This window comes from Onthophagus taurus, unplaced genomic scaffold (genome assembly GCF_036711975.1).
Source record: "Onthophagus taurus isolate NC unplaced genomic scaffold, IU_Otau_3.0 ScKx7SY_15, whole genome shotgun sequence".
Lineage (NCBI taxonomy): Eukaryota > Metazoa > Arthropoda > Insecta > Coleoptera > Scarabaeidae > Onthophagus > Onthophagus taurus.
Window position 1 is genome coordinate 1,237,705 of NW_027248940.1, and position 23,133 is coordinate 1,260,837.

General features: G+C 31.4%; 2 protein-coding genes across 2 annotated transcripts; both read right to left on the reverse strand.

Annotated features, from left to right (window-relative positions):
- Window positions 1-10,530: 10,530 nt before the first annotated feature.
- Window positions 10,531-16,106, reverse strand: LOC111422667 (rhomboid-related protein 2-like). Its single transcript, XM_023055882.2, has 5 exons — window positions 15,971-16,106; window positions 15,721-15,923; window positions 11,256-11,528; window positions 10,989-11,202; window positions 10,531-10,932 (listed from the first exon to the last, which is right to left on the reverse strand). Exons 1-5 carry the CDS (start codon window positions 16,037-16,039, stop codon window positions 10,627-10,629), a joined length of 1,065 nt encoding a protein of 354 aa, XP_022911650.2. The 5' UTR covers window positions 16,040-16,106; the 3' UTR covers window positions 10,531-10,626.
- Window positions 16,107-16,141: 35 nt separating this feature from the next.
- LOC111422668 (small integral membrane protein 12-A) lies at window positions 16,142-16,651 on the reverse strand. Its single transcript, XM_023055883.2, has 2 exons — window positions 16,406-16,651; window positions 16,142-16,347 (listed from the first exon to the last, which is right to left on the reverse strand). The coding sequence occupies exons 1-2, from the start codon at window positions 16,536-16,538 to the stop codon at window positions 16,220-16,222; spliced, it is 261 nt and encodes an 86-aa protein (XP_022911651.1). The 5' UTR covers window positions 16,539-16,651; the 3' UTR covers window positions 16,142-16,219.
- Between the last annotated feature and the right edge of the window lie 6,482 nt (window positions 16,652-23,133).

A 23,133-nucleotide genomic window follows, 5' to 3' on the forward strand; every position in this document is an offset into this window, starting at 1 on the left:
TGGAAAAATTTTAGAGAGACAAAAATGTTTTAGGATACTTTCATCTACCTAGATAAAAATTTTTTAATGTATTTATCATCTGCATAAAAAAAATATTAGCAAAAATGTGAAGGGGGTGGTTACGTTTAGTAGTTTAGAAGGGTAGGTTGAAAGTAGAAGTAGGGTCAAAACATGCCCTATTATGAGTTAAACATATTCCCCAAATTTCATTTTCCTAGCGTTTATGGTTTTTGAGAAAAAAAAATTAAACTAAAATTTTCCGCCATTTTTAGAGGGGTGTAGCTCTTTAGGGGAGCCGAAGTCGCCCATGGTTCATATATCAAAGTACCCTTAAAATTCACTAAAGAATCACCCCTTGAAGTTTGTTGCAGTCATTCAGATACACCTGTATATATTTATACCCCCACATATGTATGCCCCGACAAACTTCCTGGTGTAACTAGTTCAACTGTTACGCAAGTCTATCCTGGATGTAGTAAACAACAAGGTTGCGAAATTGCTTCAACCTCATTTTGTGAGGAAAATTCTGTCACTTCATTAGAAATGAATGGGAAACGGTTCCACGTAAGTGATGAAAAAGAAATAATTGGTAAATACCATAAAAACCGGTTCTTATCAAATTTCTTTTCATTACCATCCAGGAAGACGCTACAAAAACTGTTAGGGTAAACAAAATGTAACATTATTTTGTTTATTGAACTAAAACTAGAACTAATAGTAGCACTATCACTAGAACTAACACTAGCTAGAAACTTTCGAAGTGATTCGAGTCGTCTTCGATAGTGCTACTATTAGTTCTAGTTTATTACACCGGCCGTGAAAGCCTTCGTACTTATATTTTATTTATGTTACCAAATTTTATTAGTTTTGTGAATAATAAATTAGTATGTTGAAATTAGATCTTTCATTTAAAATATATTTATTTCCTTTTTAAAGCAATATTAATTGTGTTATTTTTAAATTTGGCGGTTAAAGTTAGCCCTAACGATCTGGCAACGTCGCTCACTTCGCTTCGATGCGCAGCGAACAATGTTGCCGGATCGTTGGTTAGCTCAGTTTTACACCATTATCCTAGTCGAAGTTGGTTTTAATCAAGGTTTATATATTAAAGGTTATCTAAGTTCCTATGCTGCAATACTTTGATTTTAGTTTGTGGGCGAGGGGCAAGAGCAGGAGTGTTTCGTGACGTAAGCGATCACGGATTGCGCACGCAACCTCATGGCCATGTGGTGCTCCATGCCTTTGTTTAATTTGAATTGCTTGGCGGTATTATTTTCTACATGTGACGTAATGCGCAGTATGGTTGCGTACGAACCTAGACAACCTCTTATATATAAACCTTGGGTTTTAATCTATGATTAGTACTCTGCGGTGACATCGGATGGCGCTGTACGCAAGGTACAATTTAATAAGGTAGAGTTGGCCATCTCTATTCTTCCTTGTCTCTGCCGGGAGAGTTCAATTTTGGCTAGAGCGAAGCGTTGTCGAATCTACGTCAATTTAACCTAAAAATTTCTAATCTAAGTTTGAACTTAGAATTTTTTTTGACAACTCAATTTACTTTTATCTAGTAAAAGTAAACAAGTGTTTCTAAATTATCTGCGAAGAAATCGAACCCATACCTGAGATCGAGTCCAATGTTCCATCCTGTTCCCGAGAACTAAATTTCACACCTCCGGAAACAAGTTAAGTGAACATAATTTCCTTTTATCGAACACTTTAATTTTTACAACCCTCGCGATTAAAATAAAAAAATCAATCTTAAAAGACCCTTATAAATTAACGCGTATAAGCTTTGTCAATTTCAACTCTTATAAAGGAGTTACCTCTTTCTTGCACAGATTTCTTTATGCTCTATTTTATATTTAGTTCGTAAATTTCCTCCATGAACTTGCGTTTAATTTTTTTTTTGTCCCTGAGATTCATGTTCTTTAATTTAACAAAAAAATGTATGTTTTGTTCGTTGTTATCCAATTAAATAATTGTTATATGTTTTCTGTGTGATTTATTTGTAAAAAATTTGGTTTATATAATTTAATTAATTCGAACAAAACAAAATAATACAGTATATACTTACGAATAGTAGAACCTAAAAAAGTTGTTACGTGAGACATCCTGTATATATATTTTTTGTAGACTTGCAGATTATATTAATGAGTGCTTCGCTTGGGTCACCTTTCCATGCATTGTTAGCCACAACATCGTTATTGGGATTGGATGCATGGGGATGATGACTGGAATTTCAGTTTTAACTTTTTTACCGACTATAACTTGGATTGGAGCTTTGTTTTTTTCTTGTTATCTAGGTGAACAGGTTATGCAAGCGGTTAGTGCGTCCCTTGTTTAAAAAAGATCTTAATCAACAAATATATATAATGTTTTAGAGCATTGAAGTAGCAGTTGTTGCTTATGAGCTGGATTGGTACAAAGATACCAAGCTAAGGAGGGATATTTTAATGATGATTTTAAGGGCGCAAAAGCCCATCACATTGGAATGCGGGAAATTCGGGGAATTATCGATGGTCACATTCAAAAATGTAAAATATATGAATAATTTTTGTAAAATTTAATTTAAATTATTTTCTTTTTTTAAAGATAATGCAAGGTGCTTATGCTTATGCTACAATGCAAGCAAATCATTAAAGTTATATAATTATTGAGATGATTACAAAGATAAATAAGAGATATATTAAATACATGTGTTATATTTATAATAATAAAAGGCACTGATAACTAATAAAGGGTCTTCTTTAAGTATATACAGAGCGTCTCAGTATTACACGGCACTATTTTAGAGATGTATTCTTCAGTACAAAACAAACCAAAATGTTTCAAATTAATTTATTACTGAAATATTGAAAATGAAAAATTTTGATTTGTCAATGAAGCAGTCAGAGTAAATGTTCAAAATGATTCCCGTTTTGTTGAATGCAGCATTGAGCACGATGAATCCAAGCTTCTCTGGAAAGTTTTATAGCATCGGGACGGCAACTAATAATTACTGCGGCTTCCAAGATGCGATTTCTGAGCTCTTCTTGGGTGCCGATAGACGTAGAGCAAACCATAGATTTCATCCAGCCCCACACAAAATAATGTAACGGTGTCCGTTTCGACCAATCCATCGGTTACAATATGCTTTGTTTAAATAATCAGTGGCAAGATGAGAAAAGTGAGAAGGGACACCGAAAGGGTCGATGAGATTGTCACCAAGAAGACCACACCAGACATTTCAGGAAAAAGTATGTTGATAACAGAGCTGTTATAAGTACAAAGGAAAAGTACTCCCAGTAACCAGTAGAAGTAACGCTATAAATTATTTTTGCTCCAAGTAATAAGTAACAAATATTTTTAAAATGAGTAATTATATACAGGTGAGTTATTTATAAACCCTGAAAACAGATAAATTCAAATATGTAAAAATATACAGGGTGTTCCATTTAAAAAAATAAAGTAGGTGGCGACTTCCAGTATAACCGGAAGTGCTAGAAATCTGAAAATATTTTAGACGAAGAGAACGGAATTGATAATACTTAAGTCTGAATTCTCAATTTTTTATTTTGGCCAGAACCACAGAAACGTCTAATGACCGGTCTCGCTGAGACACCCTGTATTATATACATTAGTTATCAAGTTATTTATAGGACAATAGGTATAGGACATGCTTTATAAAAAAGAAACCTTATTACTTGGCGAATAATTTAAGATAAAAAAATATGAGGCATTCCATTTAAAAAAAATGAGATATAGCTATTTCAAGTTTCTGGTATTGAGTACAATATTACGAACACCCTGTAGAAGGTTACCAGATTTTTATAGGGGCATGAAGTTACTGTAACTATGCATTAATAATCTACAAAAGATTTGCTTTGTAGGGTCTTAAATAAATTGGGTATGCTTTCTTTTATAATTTCATGATTTTTTCACAAAATGTTGAATATTTCAAAAACGGTAAAATTTTAGTATAGGTAATGCTTAAGAAAAAGTATGTCGAATTTTAAGGGTAATTCAAAAATGTAATAAAATATGGGGTGTTTCATTTAAATTTACGAAGTTGTACCTTGTACTTTGTTTTTGCAACACCCTGTATAAACAAAAATATTTTTAGGTTATGCACCTTCGAGCACCAAATAACTTTATACAGGATGTATCTGAATGACTGCAACAAACTTCAAGGGGTGATTCTTTAGTGAATTTTAAGAGTACTTTGATATATGAACCATGGGCGACTTCGGCTCCCCTAAGGAGCTACACCCCTCCAAAAATGGCGGAAAATTTTGGTTTAATTTTTTTTTCTCAAAAACAATAAACGCTAGGAAAATGAAATTTGGGGAATATGTTTAACTCATAATAGGGCACGTTTTGACCCTATTTGTACTTTCAACCTACCCTTCTAAACTACTAAACGTAACCACCGCCGTTCAATTTATGCCTAGATTTGTTTATGCAGATGGTAAATACATTTAAAAAAAATTTACATAGGTAGATGAAAGTATCCTAACTTTTTTGTCTCTCTAAAATTTTTCCAAAAACGATTAATTTTTGAGAAAAGAAATAATAAAGCATACACTGCTCGTTAAACAACGAGGTTGTTGATCAAAAGTTGAAATGAATTTTTATTGAAAAAATCTTAGTAGGCTTTGTAATCTTTGTCAGAAATATTTTTGACATTTAAATGTCAGTGTTTTTCTTACTATTATAATTGTTTTTTAAATAAAGTTCTATCGCATTCACGCTCGTTCACTCGACGTTTCAAAATTTTAAATAAAACAATAATAATAGTAAGAAAACTACTGATATTTAAACGTCAAAAATATTTCTGACAAAGATTGCAAAGCCTACTAAGATTTTTTCATTAAAAATTCATTCCAACTTTCGATTAACAACCCTACAGCTTAACAGTTAGTGTTCGCTTAATTAATTTTTTTCTCAGAAACTATTAACTTTTCGAAGAACATCAGAGAGGCAAAAAAGTTTTAGAATATTTTCATCTATCTAAATAAAATATTTCCAATGTATTTATCACCGTCATAAGAAAAATCTAGACAAAAATTGAACTGGTGTGGTTATGTTTAGTAACTTAGAAGAGTAGGTTGAAAGTACAAATAGGGTCAAAACGTGCCCTATTATGAGTTAAACATATTCCCCAATTTTCATTTTCCTAGCGTTTATCGTTTTTGAGAAAAAAACTTAAACCAAAATTTTCCACAATTTTCCAAATATATCTAGACATTTTGCAACAATTTTGTAAAATGCTCAAAGATATCTTGTTATTTCTGAGTGAATCGAAAGCTTTTAATAGTATATTAAAAAACAAGTTTCGTAAGACACGCTTGAAATTTTTTAATGAATTAGTGCTTTAAGTCTTATGAAACGTGTTTTTTATGCTATTTTTTGTAATTCGCGTTTTTATACTTTTTTTTAACAAAAATAAAGTCAATTTTGGCAATGTAGGGAATAGGTATGTAGCAGTTGGTAACACTTGAAAATAGAAACTTTGAATTGACAATTAGTAACTGTCAAAACACAAAATACCGTATTTTCTCGAATCTTATCCGCACTCGAATCTAATCCGCACCCCAATTTTAAAAATGTATAGTGGTAAAAAAATTTAGTCTGCGAATGTAATCCGCATCTTTCTTTGAGCAATTCGACAACACCAAAACGATGCGATGCTTGTTGTTAACCATAAATATATATTTTTTCCGTTGACTGACGCTGATGTACCTAAAGAAACCTTGCTTACGACGAGTTTTTATTAGACTAGACTTTAAATTTACTAAGCCAGAAAAAATTGGAAAATAAATATAATTTTAAAAATAAATAGTAATGCCTAGCACGAATTCTGTTCATATACTGCCCTCGTAGTAGCTCGAACCTGGTGTATGCTTAATTAATCATATAATACCGTAATTATAAAAAAAAGTAGCAAAAGTCTAAGGTTCTTCTATACAGCAAAGTTTAAAGAGATGTTATTAAGTTAGCGTTAAGGAAATCGAAAAGCTGGTACAATTTTTGCTGTTAATGAGAATAACGTTGCGGCTGTTGCGGAAAGATAAGGTAGCTATTGCAGACTGTGAGGCATCGTGCAAAAATTTACCGGGCCAAAGAAGAGATGATTTCATGAAATTGACGAGGCAGTTTTCTAGTTCTCTCAAGAAAAACGAAAGGAGGGATTAAAAGATTTTTAATACTAGCTAAGGTTGGACTGTGGGATTTATGCGCCGAATGGTGTTATCGTTGAGGCGCAGAACTACAATTTCCCAAAAGCTCCTAATGATTTTCAAGAAAATTTCAATTTGTCTCAAACTGTAAATGTCAACACCATTTCGTTGACATTTACAGTTTGAGTATATCTGGATTGCCACCCAATTACACACTGGAAAGAAGAGGTGTGTGGGAAATTTCTTTATAAACGAGTAGTTGCGAAAAATTGCGCATAACATTGATGCTAGCAGTAACAAGTGATAGGGAAAAATTGCTGTCATTATTAATATTGAGAAAAAAAACATTCTGAAATCTGAAAGACTTCCCGAATGACGTTCTAGTTAGGGCACAACAAAAAGGATGGATAATGGAAAAGCTGATGATGGTATGATTAAAACAAGTATGTAGTCTTCGACCAGGAGAATTATTAAATAAGGATATTAATTAATCATAGGCTGATTGCCCTTGGTTTAGACTTCTTGTCATAATAATAATACCTGGTGGAATAACATCCATACTACAACCTGTGTATGTATATGTATATTAACAAACTCGAGAATTAACAAAACCAGGAGCAATTAAAGGAGCTTCTGAACTTGCTCAGTGAGTGTAGGCGACATGGAAAACGTTCCCTGAAAACAATATTATAACATCATTTAAGAATATAAGTACGAAGGCTTTCACGGCCGGTGTCAATTAAACTAAGATTATAACTAAAACTAGAACTAACACTAGAAACTTTCGGGTTTTGCCGTGCGTCTTTTAATAAAAGGTTTGTCGTTTCGGATGCCATGTTGCAACCTTCTTCAGAAACTGGTTCGAAGTGACGAGATCAAAAAATCGGTAACTATATATAAGTCGGAAAAACTAATTAATAATCAGTTAACGCTAATCACAAACTAATTAATAACTAATTGCGTCGCGTCCGGTGTGAGGCGGGAAGAGGTCTTCGTGTTCACCACCATCTTCCATGTTCTGCTAAGCTCCCAGCCATCCTCTCTGTTGACGTTATTTTTATGTCGGTGAATCTCTATGGCTTCTCTTGTCAGTCTTTGATAGTATCTGTTGTCCCTAGCCAGCACCTTTGTTTGTTCGAAGTCTATTCGGTGCCCCTCTGCATGACAATGTTCCGCAACCGCCGACTGCTGGATCTTCTTCAGCCTTACATCCCTCTCATGCCCCTTGATGCGGCACTCGACGTTGCGTCCAGTTTGGCCAACATAAACCTTCCCACAACTACACGATAGTCGATAGACTCCCGCTCCTTTTAATGGAGTTAGTTTGTCCTTGGCTATCGGGAGTGTGTTCTGAATTTTGCTGACCGTGCCGTACCGCACTACGATGTCGTTCTTCTTGAGGTGCCTAGTAATTCGTTCCGTTACACCTGAAACATAGGGAAGACAGATAAATCCAAGTGGTTTTGTACTTACCGTGTCTTCTTTCTGCTTTCGCTGCTTGATGGCCTGGTTGATGTCCCTCGAAGTGTATCCATTCTTCTGCAGCACGCCTCGTAGAAAGTGTTGCTCCTACTTCAAGTTCTCTCCTTCACATAGTCTCGCTGCTCGCTGAAATAATGTACGGATCACGGACCTCTTCTGTTGGGGATGATGATGTGAACATGCCTGTAAATACCTGTTGGTATGGGTCTTCTTTCGGTATACACCAAGTTCTATATCTCCATTTGTCGTCCTGGTGACCAACACATCTAGGAAAGGTAGTTTTTTGGCAGTTTCTGTTTCCATGGTGAACTTAATCATAGGATGTTGAGAGTTTAAGTGATCCAAGAACTCTTGGAGCCGTTTTTGACCATATTGCCATATCACAAACGTGTCATCCACATATCGGAGCCATAGTTTTGGTTTCCACTGGCTCTTCTTCAAAGCGTCCTCTTCGAATAATTCCATGTAGAAATTAGCTATAACTGGCGATAGTGGAGATCCCATGGCTGCCCCTTCGAACTGCTCGTAAAATTCTCCTTTCCAGCTGAAATACGTCGACGATAAGCAATACTCCACCAGATCTGGCACGTATCCTGGTAAACTCTCCGGAATGAGTTTTCGGCGAAGACCCTCTACAGCATTCTTAACTGGTACCCTAGTAAAAAGGGATTCCACATCGAAACTTACCAACATATCCCCAGCATCCAGCTTTACACCTTTTACCGATTCCACAAAATGTGTAGAATCCCTAACATACGATTCCGTGTTACCTATAAAGGGGGACAGAATCTTTGCAAGATGTTTAGCCAGCTGATATGTTGGGGAGTTGATGGCGCTGACGATAGGGCGGAGGGGGATGTCTGGTTTGTGAATCTTCGGTAGTCCGTAGATTCTTGGTGGTACCGGCGCCTGCACAAACAAACCTTTCTGCTGTTCTGCTGGAATTCCTGTGGATTTTATCAGTTCCTTCATTTTTCTAACGATTTTGTCTGTGGGGTCCTTCTTGATCTTCCTGTAGGTGGCTGGATCCAGTAAGTTCATCATTTTGTCGTCGTATTCTTTCCTGCCCATAACAACGGTGGCATTCCCCTTGTCTGCTGGTAACACGACGATTCCTGATTTTTCTTTTATAGATCGGAGTGCCTTCTTTTCACCAACCGTCAAGTTGGATTTTGGTGGTTTTGCTGACTTCGAAGGTTGCAACATGGCATCCGAAACGTCAAACCTTTTATTAAAAGACACACGGCAAAACCCGAAAGTTTCTAGTGTTAGTTCTAGTTTTAGTTCTAATCTTAGTTTAAATCATTTAAGAAGTTTTGTATAATCCGAATTGATCTGTATTGATCCGAAGATGACGTAATATGGGAAGAAAATGATACATAAAAATGTAAATATCGTTCTAAAACCCTTAATAAAGTCTTATTGTTCTAATGTGATTTTATTTTACTATTTTCCAAATTGCAACTATACGACTGCGAATCTAATCCGCACCCGATTGTAATCCGCATTTGATTTTAGAGCACATAAAGTTTGTAAAAAAGGTGCGGATTACATTCGAGAAAATACGGTATATTCACCTGAAAAAAATGTTTGATGTACACCTCCCAAAATAAGAGAAATTGCTCAGAGTCAATGTCCTCATCATTGTGGACGTTGTATTCGATGCTAAGAACGTGTTTAAACATCCATAGACAAAAATTGTCACATTGACAACTAGAAAAATTAATGACCCAATGTCACCAACTTGAACTGGTTCCATAAAATGTTACTAAAATCTCATTACAGTATCGGATGCTGTAAGGAGTCTCATTACAGCACCCGTTTGAGTACTGTTATAGCTTCCATTACCGTAGCGAATTACAAAAAGTTTATTAAAGACTTCTTTCTTCGTCTCCTCTGATAACTTTTCTAAACATTTAGTGCGACAACTAAAAAAATACCTGGTTTAAGATATCGTTTCCAGTTTTTAGGTTAAGTTTACTTACTTGCAGTTTAATCCCATTTCTTTTTTAGGAATAACTTTTCCTTTATAATTGATATATTCATCACCTTTTATTCTTCCTTTTTTAATTCGCTTACACTGCCATATTACACTTTTGACACCTTTTATACGCTTATTTTGACAAGTGGATGAAGTTAATCATCCATTTTTTGGCAAGCTCTAGCACTTTACTATTCTTAAAACGCGACAAGCGCTGCGGTTTTGAAGGTAAACACAATATTCATTGGCAGTTATTGTGCATGGATTTGTAGGATTTATAAATGAAACCATGCGCCTTACTATTAGAAATGGATATTTCGTGAAATGTCAAAAAAACCATATGGTGGATTTGTCGGGTTTCTCAATTAAGTGATTCAATTATACGTTAAATCAAAAAATTAATATCATATTAACCCAAATCAAAATAAAATAAAGACCTGCGTCGGCTTGATCATAAGAAACAATGAATCGGATAAACAATCTTGCGGCCGAGGCAATACAATTAATATTAATCCCAAATTTGAATAACATATAGTACTGCTTCAGCCGCAAGCGGCCTCGGCTACTATCTTATTAACGGTGGAGATTGGAACAGGTACTCTAATAATTCCTTAACGAAGTAGATTCTTCTGCCTCGATTTAAAATTCGTCATCTTATCAAGGGTCACTAAAAGCATTAGAATGAAAGCGTTATTGGATAATTTACCACCAATAGTAACAAAGTTTGGTGACCCTCCATGATATGGTATCAGTTTCGGCGGAATACCCCCAGTGTAACTTCTGGTTATTCTGTGACCCAATCCAACCTAACCTTAAAAAACCAAAAAGTGAAACTTTAAATTTCCCCCCAAACCTTAAAAATTAAAAAATTTTGTGAACCGCATTTACGGGAATTAAAAAAAACGATTTACGCAACAAGTTTAATTCTTAATACATCATTTTTAATTAGTATTACTTAAATTAAATTAATTTATTTACAAAGTAAAAAAGTATTATTAAAAATTAGACATCTTGTTTTGGAAAGTGTGACTCAGCCACCGCGTTATAAACAACAGCAACGCTTATTAACAACGAAATTAAACAAATAGAAACGTATTTGATAATTTTCTCGTGATTCCTCACTTTTATATTATCCAAAATAATCGTTCCCATTAAGAGTCCACCCAATCCTCCGAAGAAATGAGCCGCGTAAGAAATTGAAGCACCTTCGTGAACGTAGCGATTATAAATTGATGAGCCAACATCGGCTGTGATTAAGATGAGGAAGATTAATAATTGGGGTAACGGGTAACGCATTTCTTTCCAATTCTACAAGATTAATTAATTAATATTAAATTAATTAAATTAAATTAATTAGTTCTTACTATAACAACGCTAGCAATATGAGCCGTCATTAAAGCATAAACACCTCCGCTCGCCCCGGCTAAATACGAGTGGGAATCAACGATTGATGAGCCCAAAGAACCCGCTAATACACCGAAAAGATAAACAATTAGGATTCGCCACCATTTATGGACCATCTCCAGGGGTAATCCAAGGAAGATTTGGACGATTATGTTCATTAGGAGGTGGTTAATGCTAAAATAAATGATTTTTTTAAATAAATATTAACAATAATTTGATTTGATTACCCAATATGGACAAACATGTAAGTTAGGAACCTCCAAACTTCCTTTCTACGGCGTGGGTTATAAATTAATCCCCACGAAATTGGCCCAAACCTGTTTGATTCAGCTTTGGCGGCATCGATGATGTAAAAAATAATTATAACGAGCGAAATGATGATCATGCAGAGTTTTGGGGGCCAACACGAATATCTTTCTTCGTACGCCCCATCGATGGTGTCTAAACCACGCGATTTTATCGCCAATTGATGTTTTTGGGGTAATAATACTTTCATGTAACTAAAAAAATTATTATTTTTTATTCAAAATATATCGAGTTTTGGATCAAATTAAAGCATTTTTAATTACGATAATGAATTTAATGTTAAAATCGTTAAAAAATCGTTGGTTTTTTGAAATATTTGAAATTTTTTGATTGAAATTGATCAGAAATCGATTTTAATCTTAATTTAATGGAATCAAAATTAAAAACGCTTTAAAATCATACCAAACTCGGTGTATTTCTGTTACATATTAAGGTTGTATCTCAAAAAATTAAGATATATATCTCGATTCTTATTTTTTGTCGGATACATATCGAGTTTAGTAATAAATTAAAGCATTTTTAATCATTATTACGAATTTAATGCTAAAATCGTTAAATAAATTCATTGGGTTTTTGAGATATTTGAAGTTTTTTAATTAAATTTAATCAAATATCGATTTTAACACGAATTTATGATTATTAAAATTAAAAATGCTTTAAAACGATACCAAACTCGATGTATTTCTGTTAAGTATTAAGGATGTATCTCAAAAAATTAAGATATATATCTCAATTCTTATTTTTTATCGAAAATTATCGAGTTTGGTATCAAATTAAAGCATTTTTAATCACGATTGCAAATTTAATGTTAAAATCATTAAAAAAAATCGTTAGGGTTTTGAGATATTTGAAATTTTTTAAATAAATTTAATCAAATATCGATTTTAACCCGAATTTATGATTATTAAAATTAAAAATGCTTTAAAACGATATCAAACTCGATGTATTTCTGTTAAGTATTAAGGATGTATCTCAAAAAATTAAGATATATATCTCTATTCTTATTTTTTATCGGAAATATATCGAGTTTGGTATCAAATTAAAGCATTTTTAATCACGATTGCAAATTTAATGTTAAAATCATTAAAAAAAATCGTTAGGGTTTTGAGATATTTGAAATTTTTTAAATAAATTTAATCAAATATCGATTTTAACCCGAATTTATGATTATTAAAATTAAAAATGCTTTAAAACGATACCAAACTCGATGTATTTCTGTTAATTATTAAGGTTGTATCTCAAAAATTGAAGATATATATCTCGATTCTTATTTTTTAACGGAAATATATCGAGTTTGGTATCAAATTAAAGCATTTTTAGTCACGATTACGAATTTAATGTTAAAATCGTTAAATAAATTCGTTGGGGTTTTGAGATGTTTAAGATTTTTTAATTAAATGTATTCAAATATCGATTTTAACCCGAATTTATGATTATTAAAATTAAAAATGCTTTAAAACGATATCAAACTCGATGTATTTCTGTTAATTATTAAGGATGTATCTCAAAAAATTAAGATATATATCTCAATTCTTATTTTTTATCGGAAATATATCGAATTTGGTATCAAATTAAAGCATTTTTAATCACGATTACGAATTTAATGTTAAAATCGTTAAATAAATTCGTTGGGGTTTTGAGATGTTTAAGATTTTTTAATTAAATGTATTCAAATATCGATTTTAACCCGAATTTATGATTATTAAAATTAAAAATGCTTTAAAACGATATCAAACTCGATGTATTTCTGTTAATTATTAAGGATGTATCTCAAAAAATTAAGATATATATCTCAATTCTTATTTTTTATCGGAAATATATCGAATTTGGTATCAAATTAAAGCATTTTTAATCACGATTACGAATTTAATGTTAAAATCGTTAAATGAATTCGTTGGGGTTTTGAGATGTTTAAGATTTTTTAATTAAATGTATTCAAATATCGATTTTAACCCGAATTTATGATTATTAAAATTAAAAATGCTTTAAAACGATATCAAACTCGATGTATTTCTGTTAATTATTAAGGATGTATCTCAAAAAATTAAGATATATATCTCAATTCTTATTTTTTATCGGAAATATATCGAGTTTGGTATCAAATTAAAGCATTTTTAATCACGATTACGAATTTAATGTTAAAATCGTTAAATAAATTCGTTGGGTTTTTGAGATATTTCAAATTTTTTAATTAAATTTAATGAAATATTGATTTTAACCCGAATTTATGATTATTAAAATTAAAAATGCTTTAAAACGATATCAAACCCGATGTATTTCTGTTAAGTATTAAGGATGTATCTCAAAAAATTAAGATATATATCTCGATTCTTATTTTTTATCGGAAATATATCGAGTTTGGTATTAAATTAAAGCGTTTTTAATCACGATTACGAATTTAATGCTAAAATCGTAAAAGAAACCTCAGGTTTTTTGAGATATTTGCAATTTTTTGATTGAAATTGATCAGAAATCGATTTTAACCTTAATTTAATATGATCAAAATTAAAAATGCTTTAAAATGATACCAAACTCGATGTATTTTTATTAAGTATTAAGGATGTATCTCAAAAAATTAAGATATATATCTCGGTTCTTACTTTTTATCGGAAATATATCAAATTTGGTATCAAATTAAAGCATTTTTAATCACTATTACGAATTTAATGTTAAAATCGATAAATAAATTCGTTGGATTTTTGAGATATTTGAAATTCTTTAATTCAATTTGATCAAATATCGATTTTAACCCGAATTTATGATTATTAAAATTAAAAATGCTTTTAAATGATACCAAACTCGATGTATTTCTGTTAATTATTAAGGTTGTATCTCAAAAAATTAAGATATATATCTCGATTCTTGTTTTTTATCGGATATGTATCGAGTTTGGCATCAAATTAAAGCATTTTTAATCACGATTACGAATTTAATGTTAAAATCACAACAAAAAATAGTTGGGTTTTTGAGATATTTGAAATTTTTTAATATAATTTAATGAAATATCGATTTTAACGCGAATTTATGATAATTAAAATTTAAAATGCTTTAAAACGATATCAAACTCGATGTATTTCTGTTAAGTATTAAGGAAGTATCTCAAAAATTTTAAGATATATATCTCTGTTCTTATTTTTTATCGGAAATATGTCGACTTTTATATCAAATTAAAGCATTTTCAATCACGATTACGAATTTAATGTTAAAATCGTTAAATAAATTCGTTGGATTTTTGAGATATTTGAAATTTTTTTAATTCAATTTGACCAAATATCGATTTTAACCCGAATTTATGACTATTAAAATTAAAAATGCTTTAAAATGATACCAAACTCAATACATTTCTCTTAATTATAAAGGTTGTATCTCATAAAACTGAGATATATATGTCGATTCTTATTTTTTATCGGAAATATATCGAGTTTGGTATCAAATTAAAGCATTTTTAATCACCATTACAAATTTAATGTTAAAATCGTTAAATAAGTTTGTTGGGTTTTTGAGATATTTGAAATTTTTGAATTAAATTTAATCAAATATCGATTTTAACCTTAATTTAATATAATCAACATTAAGAATGCTTTAAAATGATACAAAACTCGATACATTTCTGTGAATTATTAAGGTTGTATCTCAAAAAATTAAGATATATATCTCTATTCTTATTTTTTATCGGAAATATTTCGACTTTCGTATCAAATTGAAGCATTCTTAATTACGATTACGAATTTAATGTTAAAATCGTTAAATAAATTCGTTGGGTTTTTGAGATATTTAAAATTTTTTAATTAAATTTAATCAAATATCGATTTTAACCCGAATTTATGATTATTAAAATTAAAAATGCTTTAAAACGATATCAAACTCGATGTATTTCTGTTAAGTATTAAGGATGTATCTCAAAAAATTAAGATATATATCTCGATTCTTATTTTTTATCGGAAATATATCGAGTTTGGTATCAAATTAAAGCATTTTTAATCACGATTACAAATTTAATGTTAAAATCGTTAAATAAATTCGTTGGGTTTTTGAGATATTTGAAATTTTTTAATTAAATTTGATCAAATATCGATTTTAACCTTAATTTAATATAATCAACATTTAAAAATGCTTTAAAATGATACAAAACTCGATACATTTCTGTGAATTATTAAGGTTGTATCTCAAAAAATTAAGATATATATCTCGATTCTTATTTTTTATCGGAAATATATCGAGTTTGGTATCAAATGAAAACATTTTTAATCACGATTACGAATTTAATGTTAAAATCGTCGGGTTATTGAGATATTTGAAATTTTTTGATTGCTACTGATCAGAAATCGATTTTAACCTCAATTTAATAGAATTAAAATTAAAAATGCTTATTTTTATCTGTTATACTTGTTAAAGTATTTATCGAAAATTTTAGTTTCAGGATCCAAAACGAAATGTTTAAATTCTTCATAACATAACGTTTCATCGTCGTTTCTATCGGCTTTTTCGTGAATCTTCCTAACTTTGTTTTTTGGAATTCCATGGCGATTGTAACGCAGAAACTGCCAAAGTTCTAAGTAAGTGACCCTCCCATCGTTATCTCGATCAACCTGGACTAAAAAAATTAATTCAAATTAATGAGTTATTCCCGACTAACCTGGTTGAATAAATCTTGCAAACGATTTGGTGTGTGTAAAGGAACATCAACAGATTCTGTACTAGACATCTCGAAACTTTAATTATAACACTTTTGGATCAATACGTAAAACAAAATAAAACAAATATAGCTTTATCGCTTTAGCACGAAAAGATAAGATAAGAAAACAGATTGAATCATAAAATTCATTTATTTATACATAATTAAGAAATATCACAACACTTTAACCACTAAAAGAAATGAAATTTTTTATTGTAGCGAAGGGGAAAGGTTCTTTCCGAGTACATTAGCGCTATATTTTAACTTTTCCACATCAGCAGCTGATCGTAATGATTCTTCAGTTAATTGCCGCTCGTTTCGGGCTTCTTTTATAGGTTCTAAACGAAATAATTTAATTAATTGATTTAATGTAATCGTCTCTTTTTATGTATTTACCTTTATACGGAGTATATTTGCTGGAAATTGCGCCTTCGAATTTATAACCTAAATATCCGACGACAGCTGCAAATGGTAAAGTGACGTAAGGAGCGTAAGCTCGCATCGTGCGGAAAGCCCAAAGGTACCACATTTTTTGATTTTATCTAATTTGTCGGTTTGTTTTTATTAATTTTAATTAATCCGGCTTTTTGCGTATCTAAAAAGATTTTTGTGTAAATAAGAATTTTGACGATTTTGACAGTTATGTCGCTAACTTCATGGAGATTTAATTAAGTTGGTGGAAAAAATGATAGATGGCGCGTACTTAATTAAATTAAATAAATTTGATTTATAATAATTTATTAATAAATTAAAGTGCTTGTTGCTAATACGTGATAAGCCACCAAATTAAAATTTTAAGAAAATTAACTTCGAAAAATGTTAAAATTTCTATGGTTATAAGTTAAAGTTAAATATGTCGAGTTTGGACACATTTTAAAGGATTTTTTATCTTTCTTTTCACGACTAAACCCGACTGTTTCTAGTTCTAGGTTTTGTGTTAGATCTAGTGATACTGTAAAACTAGAACTAACACTAGACCTAGAACTAGAAATATTCGGGTTTAGCCGTTCGTCTTCAGACTTTTCGAATAATCCACTTACCTTGCTTATAATTTCATCCATTTACCCATTTTGAATTAAATACAACCTTTAAATCCAATTAATTATGTGTTTTTCATTAAAAAAACTTAAATTCAACGTCAATTTTGACAAGCAACTCCAATATTTGAATATTAATCACCATGGTAACCGAGTCATGTTGGATAACCTTAAAATAATAAAATTTTATTCCGATTTTTTTATCAACTCTAACCTAATTTTTATTAATTTTAAAACAATTCGAATTCTTTACGATTATCTCGCATTCATAACAAATTCGTTAATTGTAATTAATTTAAATCGATTTTAATTAAGAGAAATAAATTAAAAATATCTCTTTTTGATTTAATCCACTTACCTTGTTTATAATATACCATAGATAAACCAATTTTGAGTTAAATACAGCCTTTTAAACCAATTAAATAAGACTTTTTTCTTAAAAAAACTTAAATTCAATTTCAATTTTGACTAGCACCTGCAATATTTGGATCTTAATCACCATGGTAACCGAGTCAAGTTGGATAACCTAACGATAATAAAATTATAACCGTATATATTCGCTTTATATTTTAATGTTTTTTAAATTTTATTTATTTATTTCTTTTAAATATTTTGGTATATTGTTTCTTAAGTGAAATACACTGTATAAATAAAAACATAGAAATGTCAATTTTTCCAATGACGTCACAGGGGATACGTTCATATATTATGGAGTTGGATAACCTTATACAGTATGTTTACTCAACGGACCTTGCTTTGATGTAATGAGGTTGTCGTGCAATTTTGTGTCTTTATTTTCCAAAAATACTATCACAGCCAACGCACTCCTGTGTGAAACAACAATCGGTTGAAATCTTCATCATTAACAACACAAAGAGCTGTTTTGGATTTTATTGACTGCTTTGATGACATGTTGCAGAAGGGAAGAAGGGCAATTGACCGTATACAGGTGTTTCATAATATATGCGTAGGACTTCAGGATGAGATAGCTTCTCCAAAAATTTGAAAACATCAAGCTATCACATCCTGAAGTCCTACGCATATATTATGAAACACCCTGTATAGGCCAATCTTATTATTACCCTTACTATCAAAACTACTCGAAAAATTACTATTAAAAAGACTAAAACCTGTCATAGAAGAAAAAACCCTAATACCAACACATCAATTTAGGTTTCAGAATAAACATGCAACAATAAATCAAGTGCATAGAATAACGAATACATATTTTTGATGTTGCACAAGCTTTCGACAAAGTCTGGTTAGATGGTTTAAATAACAAACTAGACCAAGTATTACCATCAACCTATGATCAACTATTAAAACCGTATCTTTTTGATCGATATTTTAGAGTAAAATACGAAAGCACTTATTCACCACTACATGAAATACAAGCCGGTGTTCCTTAAGGAAGTATGCTTGGCCCAACACTGTACTTAATTACACATTCGTCCTTCCTCAGATACCAGAAATTTTAAGAACTACATTCGCAGATGACACAGCGATCTTGGTTACTGCAGAAAATGAAGTAGTTGTAGCAAATAAGTTATAATTGGCCTTAAATTCAATAGAAATAAATCGAGATACATAAACTTTACTTATAAGAAAGTAAACTATGTCCCAGTACACATAAATGGCAATGCAATCCGCAAAATATTTTGTCATGATGCTGGATGCCAAACTTAAATGGAAAGCTCACGTGCAAAAAAAAAACATGAGGAACTTGATATCAAATTTAGACACGTATATTGGCTTATTGGCAGAAAACCAACGTTATCAGTGAGAAATAAGTTGCTAATACACAAAGAAGTATTAAAACCAAAATGGACATACGGAATCCACCTGTGGGGTTGTACCTGCAAGACAAATGCAAGTCTGATTCAAAGATTCCAAAACAAAGTACTAAGGTGCATAGTGAATGCACCTTGGTATATAAGAAACACCGACCTCCATCGCGACTTTGAAGTATCATCAGTGTCATCAGAAATTGCGGAACAATGTTGCTAATACCGACATGGCGTCGTTTCAGTCAACAATTCGCGTAAGTTCAAGTGAGTTAAATGGTATTAATAAAGGTAAAGGAAGAAAAATAGACATTACAAACAGGAAGGATTTCAAAAGGAAGATGTTAAATGATGCAGGAAAACCCTACATAAGTCAAAGGGGAAAATCAGTGAGCGGTAAACCGGGACCAAGTCATTTTGGTTGGAACAACGTGCTTTGTGCGTTTAATGTTATTCATGTTACTTTTCTAAACTTTTGTTTGATTAAAGTTGCGTGATTTTAATATGTACAGGGTGGTTCAAATTCGATGTCCGAAAAGGCTAACTCGGAAACTATAAGAGTTAGAAAAAAAGTAGCTCCCATGTCATGATCTCGTTTTTCGAGAAACTGCTAATGCCGAAAACCTCATAGCGCTATCGTCTTTTGTTTTTCCCCTAGAGGCCAAAATTAAAAATATCGTAAAACCAGCAAGTGCAATTATCTTGGTTATTATTAAGGCACGGAACTTTTGTAACAAAACGATACGATTTCCCCCCTCCACTCGTTCTCAGAAAATCTTGATTAAAAGGACAGCTGAATGGTCCAGGAGATATTAAAATGTAAACATTTGAAAACGCATTGGCCTCCTCCTCCCTTATTATGACAGATATGAAAAATATTGCAAAACAAAAGAGATGCGGTATTATCCAAGCTACTAAATGATGTTGTCAAAGTTATAGCTCATCGTCTAAGTTTCTGAGATAGCGGGAATTTTATGTTTCTCTATGGCAGTTACGCCCCCTAGTGGTCGAATTACGAACTTCAAAATAATTTCCAGCTATTTCTCTTGCCCACTTTGCTTATAAAGATTTTTTTTCCAAACCTCTAGGCCTTACCGTTGTTGAGATACAGCCGCTCCGTACGCTTAACGGGACACCCTGTATAGTTTGTTGGGTATATTTCTTATAGTTATTGAATAATTAACAAAAATTCTTATTGTTCTATCTAAAACTAATGTATGTATTTAAAAGTTAATGTTGCTATGGTGATAAACATACATACTATGATGGAAAATAATGTATCAGATTATTACCAAAGCTTGTATTTAAAAATTCGCTAACAACTCTGGCATTATGTGCTGGTATGTATAACAAAACTGTATAATAAAACTTTACAATGAATTTCGAAAATTATGAAAAATGTAACATGATGGAATGCTATATGTTATCAGATAAGAATGCGACGTTAGCCGCGGAATTATATTTCTCAAGGTATCCGGAAAGAAGAGAACCGCACGCAAGAACTTTCAGGCGGTTAGCAAAAAATTGTATGGATTTTTGGTCCTTCCCCAAACCACGTGCAAAAACATACCAAAATAACCTGCAAGAGGATGAAGTCAATGTGTTGGCTTCAGTTGCGATAAATCCATCAACATCTTGCAGAGAAATTGAACAAAACGTCTGACCCAAAAGCCGCTGCTCCCGAATATGAAAGAAAAATAAATATAAACCATACAAAGCGGGGCTAACTCATTACTTACGTGCCGGAGATGTCAATCTAAGATTAGAATTTTGTAGATGATATTTGGAGAAATTAAATAATCTGACAAACCTGTATGTGAAGATCCTTTGTTCTTAAACCGATAGTTTTCCAAGAATAATAAAATGCACTGGTACCTCAAATATCCTTTTTCAGGTAAACTTAATTCACTGAGTAAAACGGCAATAAAGTTACGTTAGGAATACCGAAAAATATAGAAACAGGAAAAACCTGGGCATCTTCCTATTGTAAAGTACAAACCCTATGTAAAAAATAAGATGGAATTTTTGCGGAGTGAATTTTGTATTGTAATTTTTGATTAAAAAAAACTGTTTTTCAATTCAAATATCTAATAAAAATTGCAGCATTCCGTTTAAAATAACGAAGTTGTAGGCTACTTCCGGTACACTGGATGTGGCAGCAATCTTGAAATTATTTTAAATCGAAAGATTGGGTTTATTTTAATCTCTAAAACGTACGGAACATGAAACCTAAAAATTTCTAACGGTCTAGTTGCGCGGAATTTCATGTACAAGAAAAAGCTGTGCTCTCACATATAGAAGATCATAATTTTTGGTAATTTTTCACCGATTCTCATCCTGCGTGTCTTGTTGTCTTCTAAAAAGAGCAAACTTTACGTAGAAGGTAAAAAAGAATTTTTCTGCGACTCCCCGCGGATATTGAATGAATTTTTGGTTCACATTTTATCCAAAAAATATCCCTTTTCCACATATTATGGGCCGTTGTTTTAAAACTACCAAACCGATTGGAATAAGTATTAATACCATTTATTGGCTACACAATAGTCTTTAATTTGATGAATAGCATTTTTGGGCTTAGGGGACCAAACTACATAAGAAAAATACAGTGGCGTCAAATGTATATTTTATGAATTTTTTCTTGTAGACTAGTGTTATCAGTTAATATTGATCGATTACCACCAGCATTTATAGCTAACGATAAACTTGAAATTGCTTCTAATCAAAATTCAATTTCAAATAAATCTTTAAGAATACGATTTCAAAATTGAAATATTTATAACTACTTGATTTACATTTCATTGTTAACCTTATTTCTTCTTGGAAGGGGGAGTATTTGTAGCGTCATATCTACAAAATCAATCTACAAAAAGATTTAGGGACCTTGTTTTTTTAAAAATATATTTTGGCAACAAAAATTTGTTATTATATAAAATTATTCATTCCTTTCAATAAACTCATAGACGACACACGTGTATAAAACTGCTTGACTAATTTAATTTTGATCAAATGTTTTATTAATTATGTTGGGAAAATAATAGTTATTTATATTACAAGTGGGCAGCATATTACAAGTAGAAACATAATTACAGTACGAGTGTGGAGAATTGTGTAATCACACTCGTACTGTAATTATGCTCTAGCCCACGTGTGATATACAGCATTTTATCTACGACTGCTAAAAATTACTAAAAAAAAATTTCTTTAGAAAAGTCTATTTGACATTTATAAAAATATTTTAAAATGATTGTTAACAATTTTGAATTGTCAGTTTCAACAACATGTTTACTCATGTGAAATAAGTGTTTTGAAATGTAAAAACATAACAATTAATGTTTATAATAAATAGTATTGTTTCTCTGTAAGTAGATAGCACTTTTTCTTTTGTATTGTTGCTCGTTTCAATAAGTTAAGTCTATTCTAATTAGGCTAAAAATGCGTTACGTAATGAAACCAATGCGGTAATGAACTTCATTACGTAACTCAAATGAGTGCGGTAATGATGACTTATCCAAGCAGTCGTAGATAATAGTATATTAAGTATCCAGAACGGTAAATACAATTTACCGGTTGACAACAATGTTTTGAAGTCTCCAATAGTGTCGGAAACCGGTAAATTACTTACCGGTCGTGATGGTTATAACATTTTTTGCACGATCGAAATGAATATACATAAATAATAATTAATTTACTAAAATATATTGACATTTGTAATGATTTATAAAATAGGTAAAAAATTTAAATTAATTCTGTTGCCCTGGTTTTATTTTATTTATTATACTTACTTACCGTTCTAAATTACTCACCGTCGTGTTAGCCGTAGCAAACAGTAAAATCAACTTACCGTCATAGAAACACTACTCGTAAATAAACAAAATAGTCCGATTGTGCAAAATAGTATATTATTCAACAAGCGTATAATGGTGGCTGTTACCCACGAAGATGAAGTTGTAATCTGAGTGGGTAACATCCATTATACGCAAGTTGAATACTATACTTTATCTACAACTATTAAATTAAAAAAAAATCAAAAAAAAGGAAAAAATATAAACTGGATAAACATTTCAGACATAACCTCAATATAAGAAAGCCGTCATTTCTGTTATATTTTATTTTTTGATTAGTAGGCCGTGTCAGAATTGTGGAATAATGGCTCATTATTCAACACTTTGTCAGTCATGGGTAATGCGTGTCATTACCTGTCAAAAATCAAATGTATAACGAATAGATAATTCAATAGTTGTATCACGATACATCACGAAACTGTTCAAAGTTAAAATAATAAAACAATATTTTATTCTTTAAA

Excerpts from the sequence above, each read along its gene's own strand:
- LOC111422667 (XM_023055882.2), bottom strand. The coding sequence starts at position 16,039 with ATGTCTAGTACAGAATCTGTTGATGTTCCTTTACACACACCAAATCGT. Across the intron at positions 15,924-15,970 it reads TGCAAGATTTATTCAACCAG|GTTGATCGAGATAACGATGG; the intron begins GTTAGTCGGGAA and ends TTTTTAGTCCAG. Across the intron at positions 11,529-15,720 it reads TTCGATAAATACTTTAACAA|TTACATGAAAGTATTATTAC; the intron begins GTATAACAGATA and ends TAATTTTTTTAG.
- LOC111422668 (XM_023055883.2), bottom strand. The coding sequence starts at position 16,538 with ATGTGGTACCTTTGGGCTTTCCGCACGATGCGAGCTTACGCTCCTTAC. Across the intron at positions 16,348-16,405 it reads CAAATATACTCCGTATAAAG|AACCTATAAAAGAAGCCCGA; the intron begins GTAAATACATAA and ends TATTTCGTTTAG.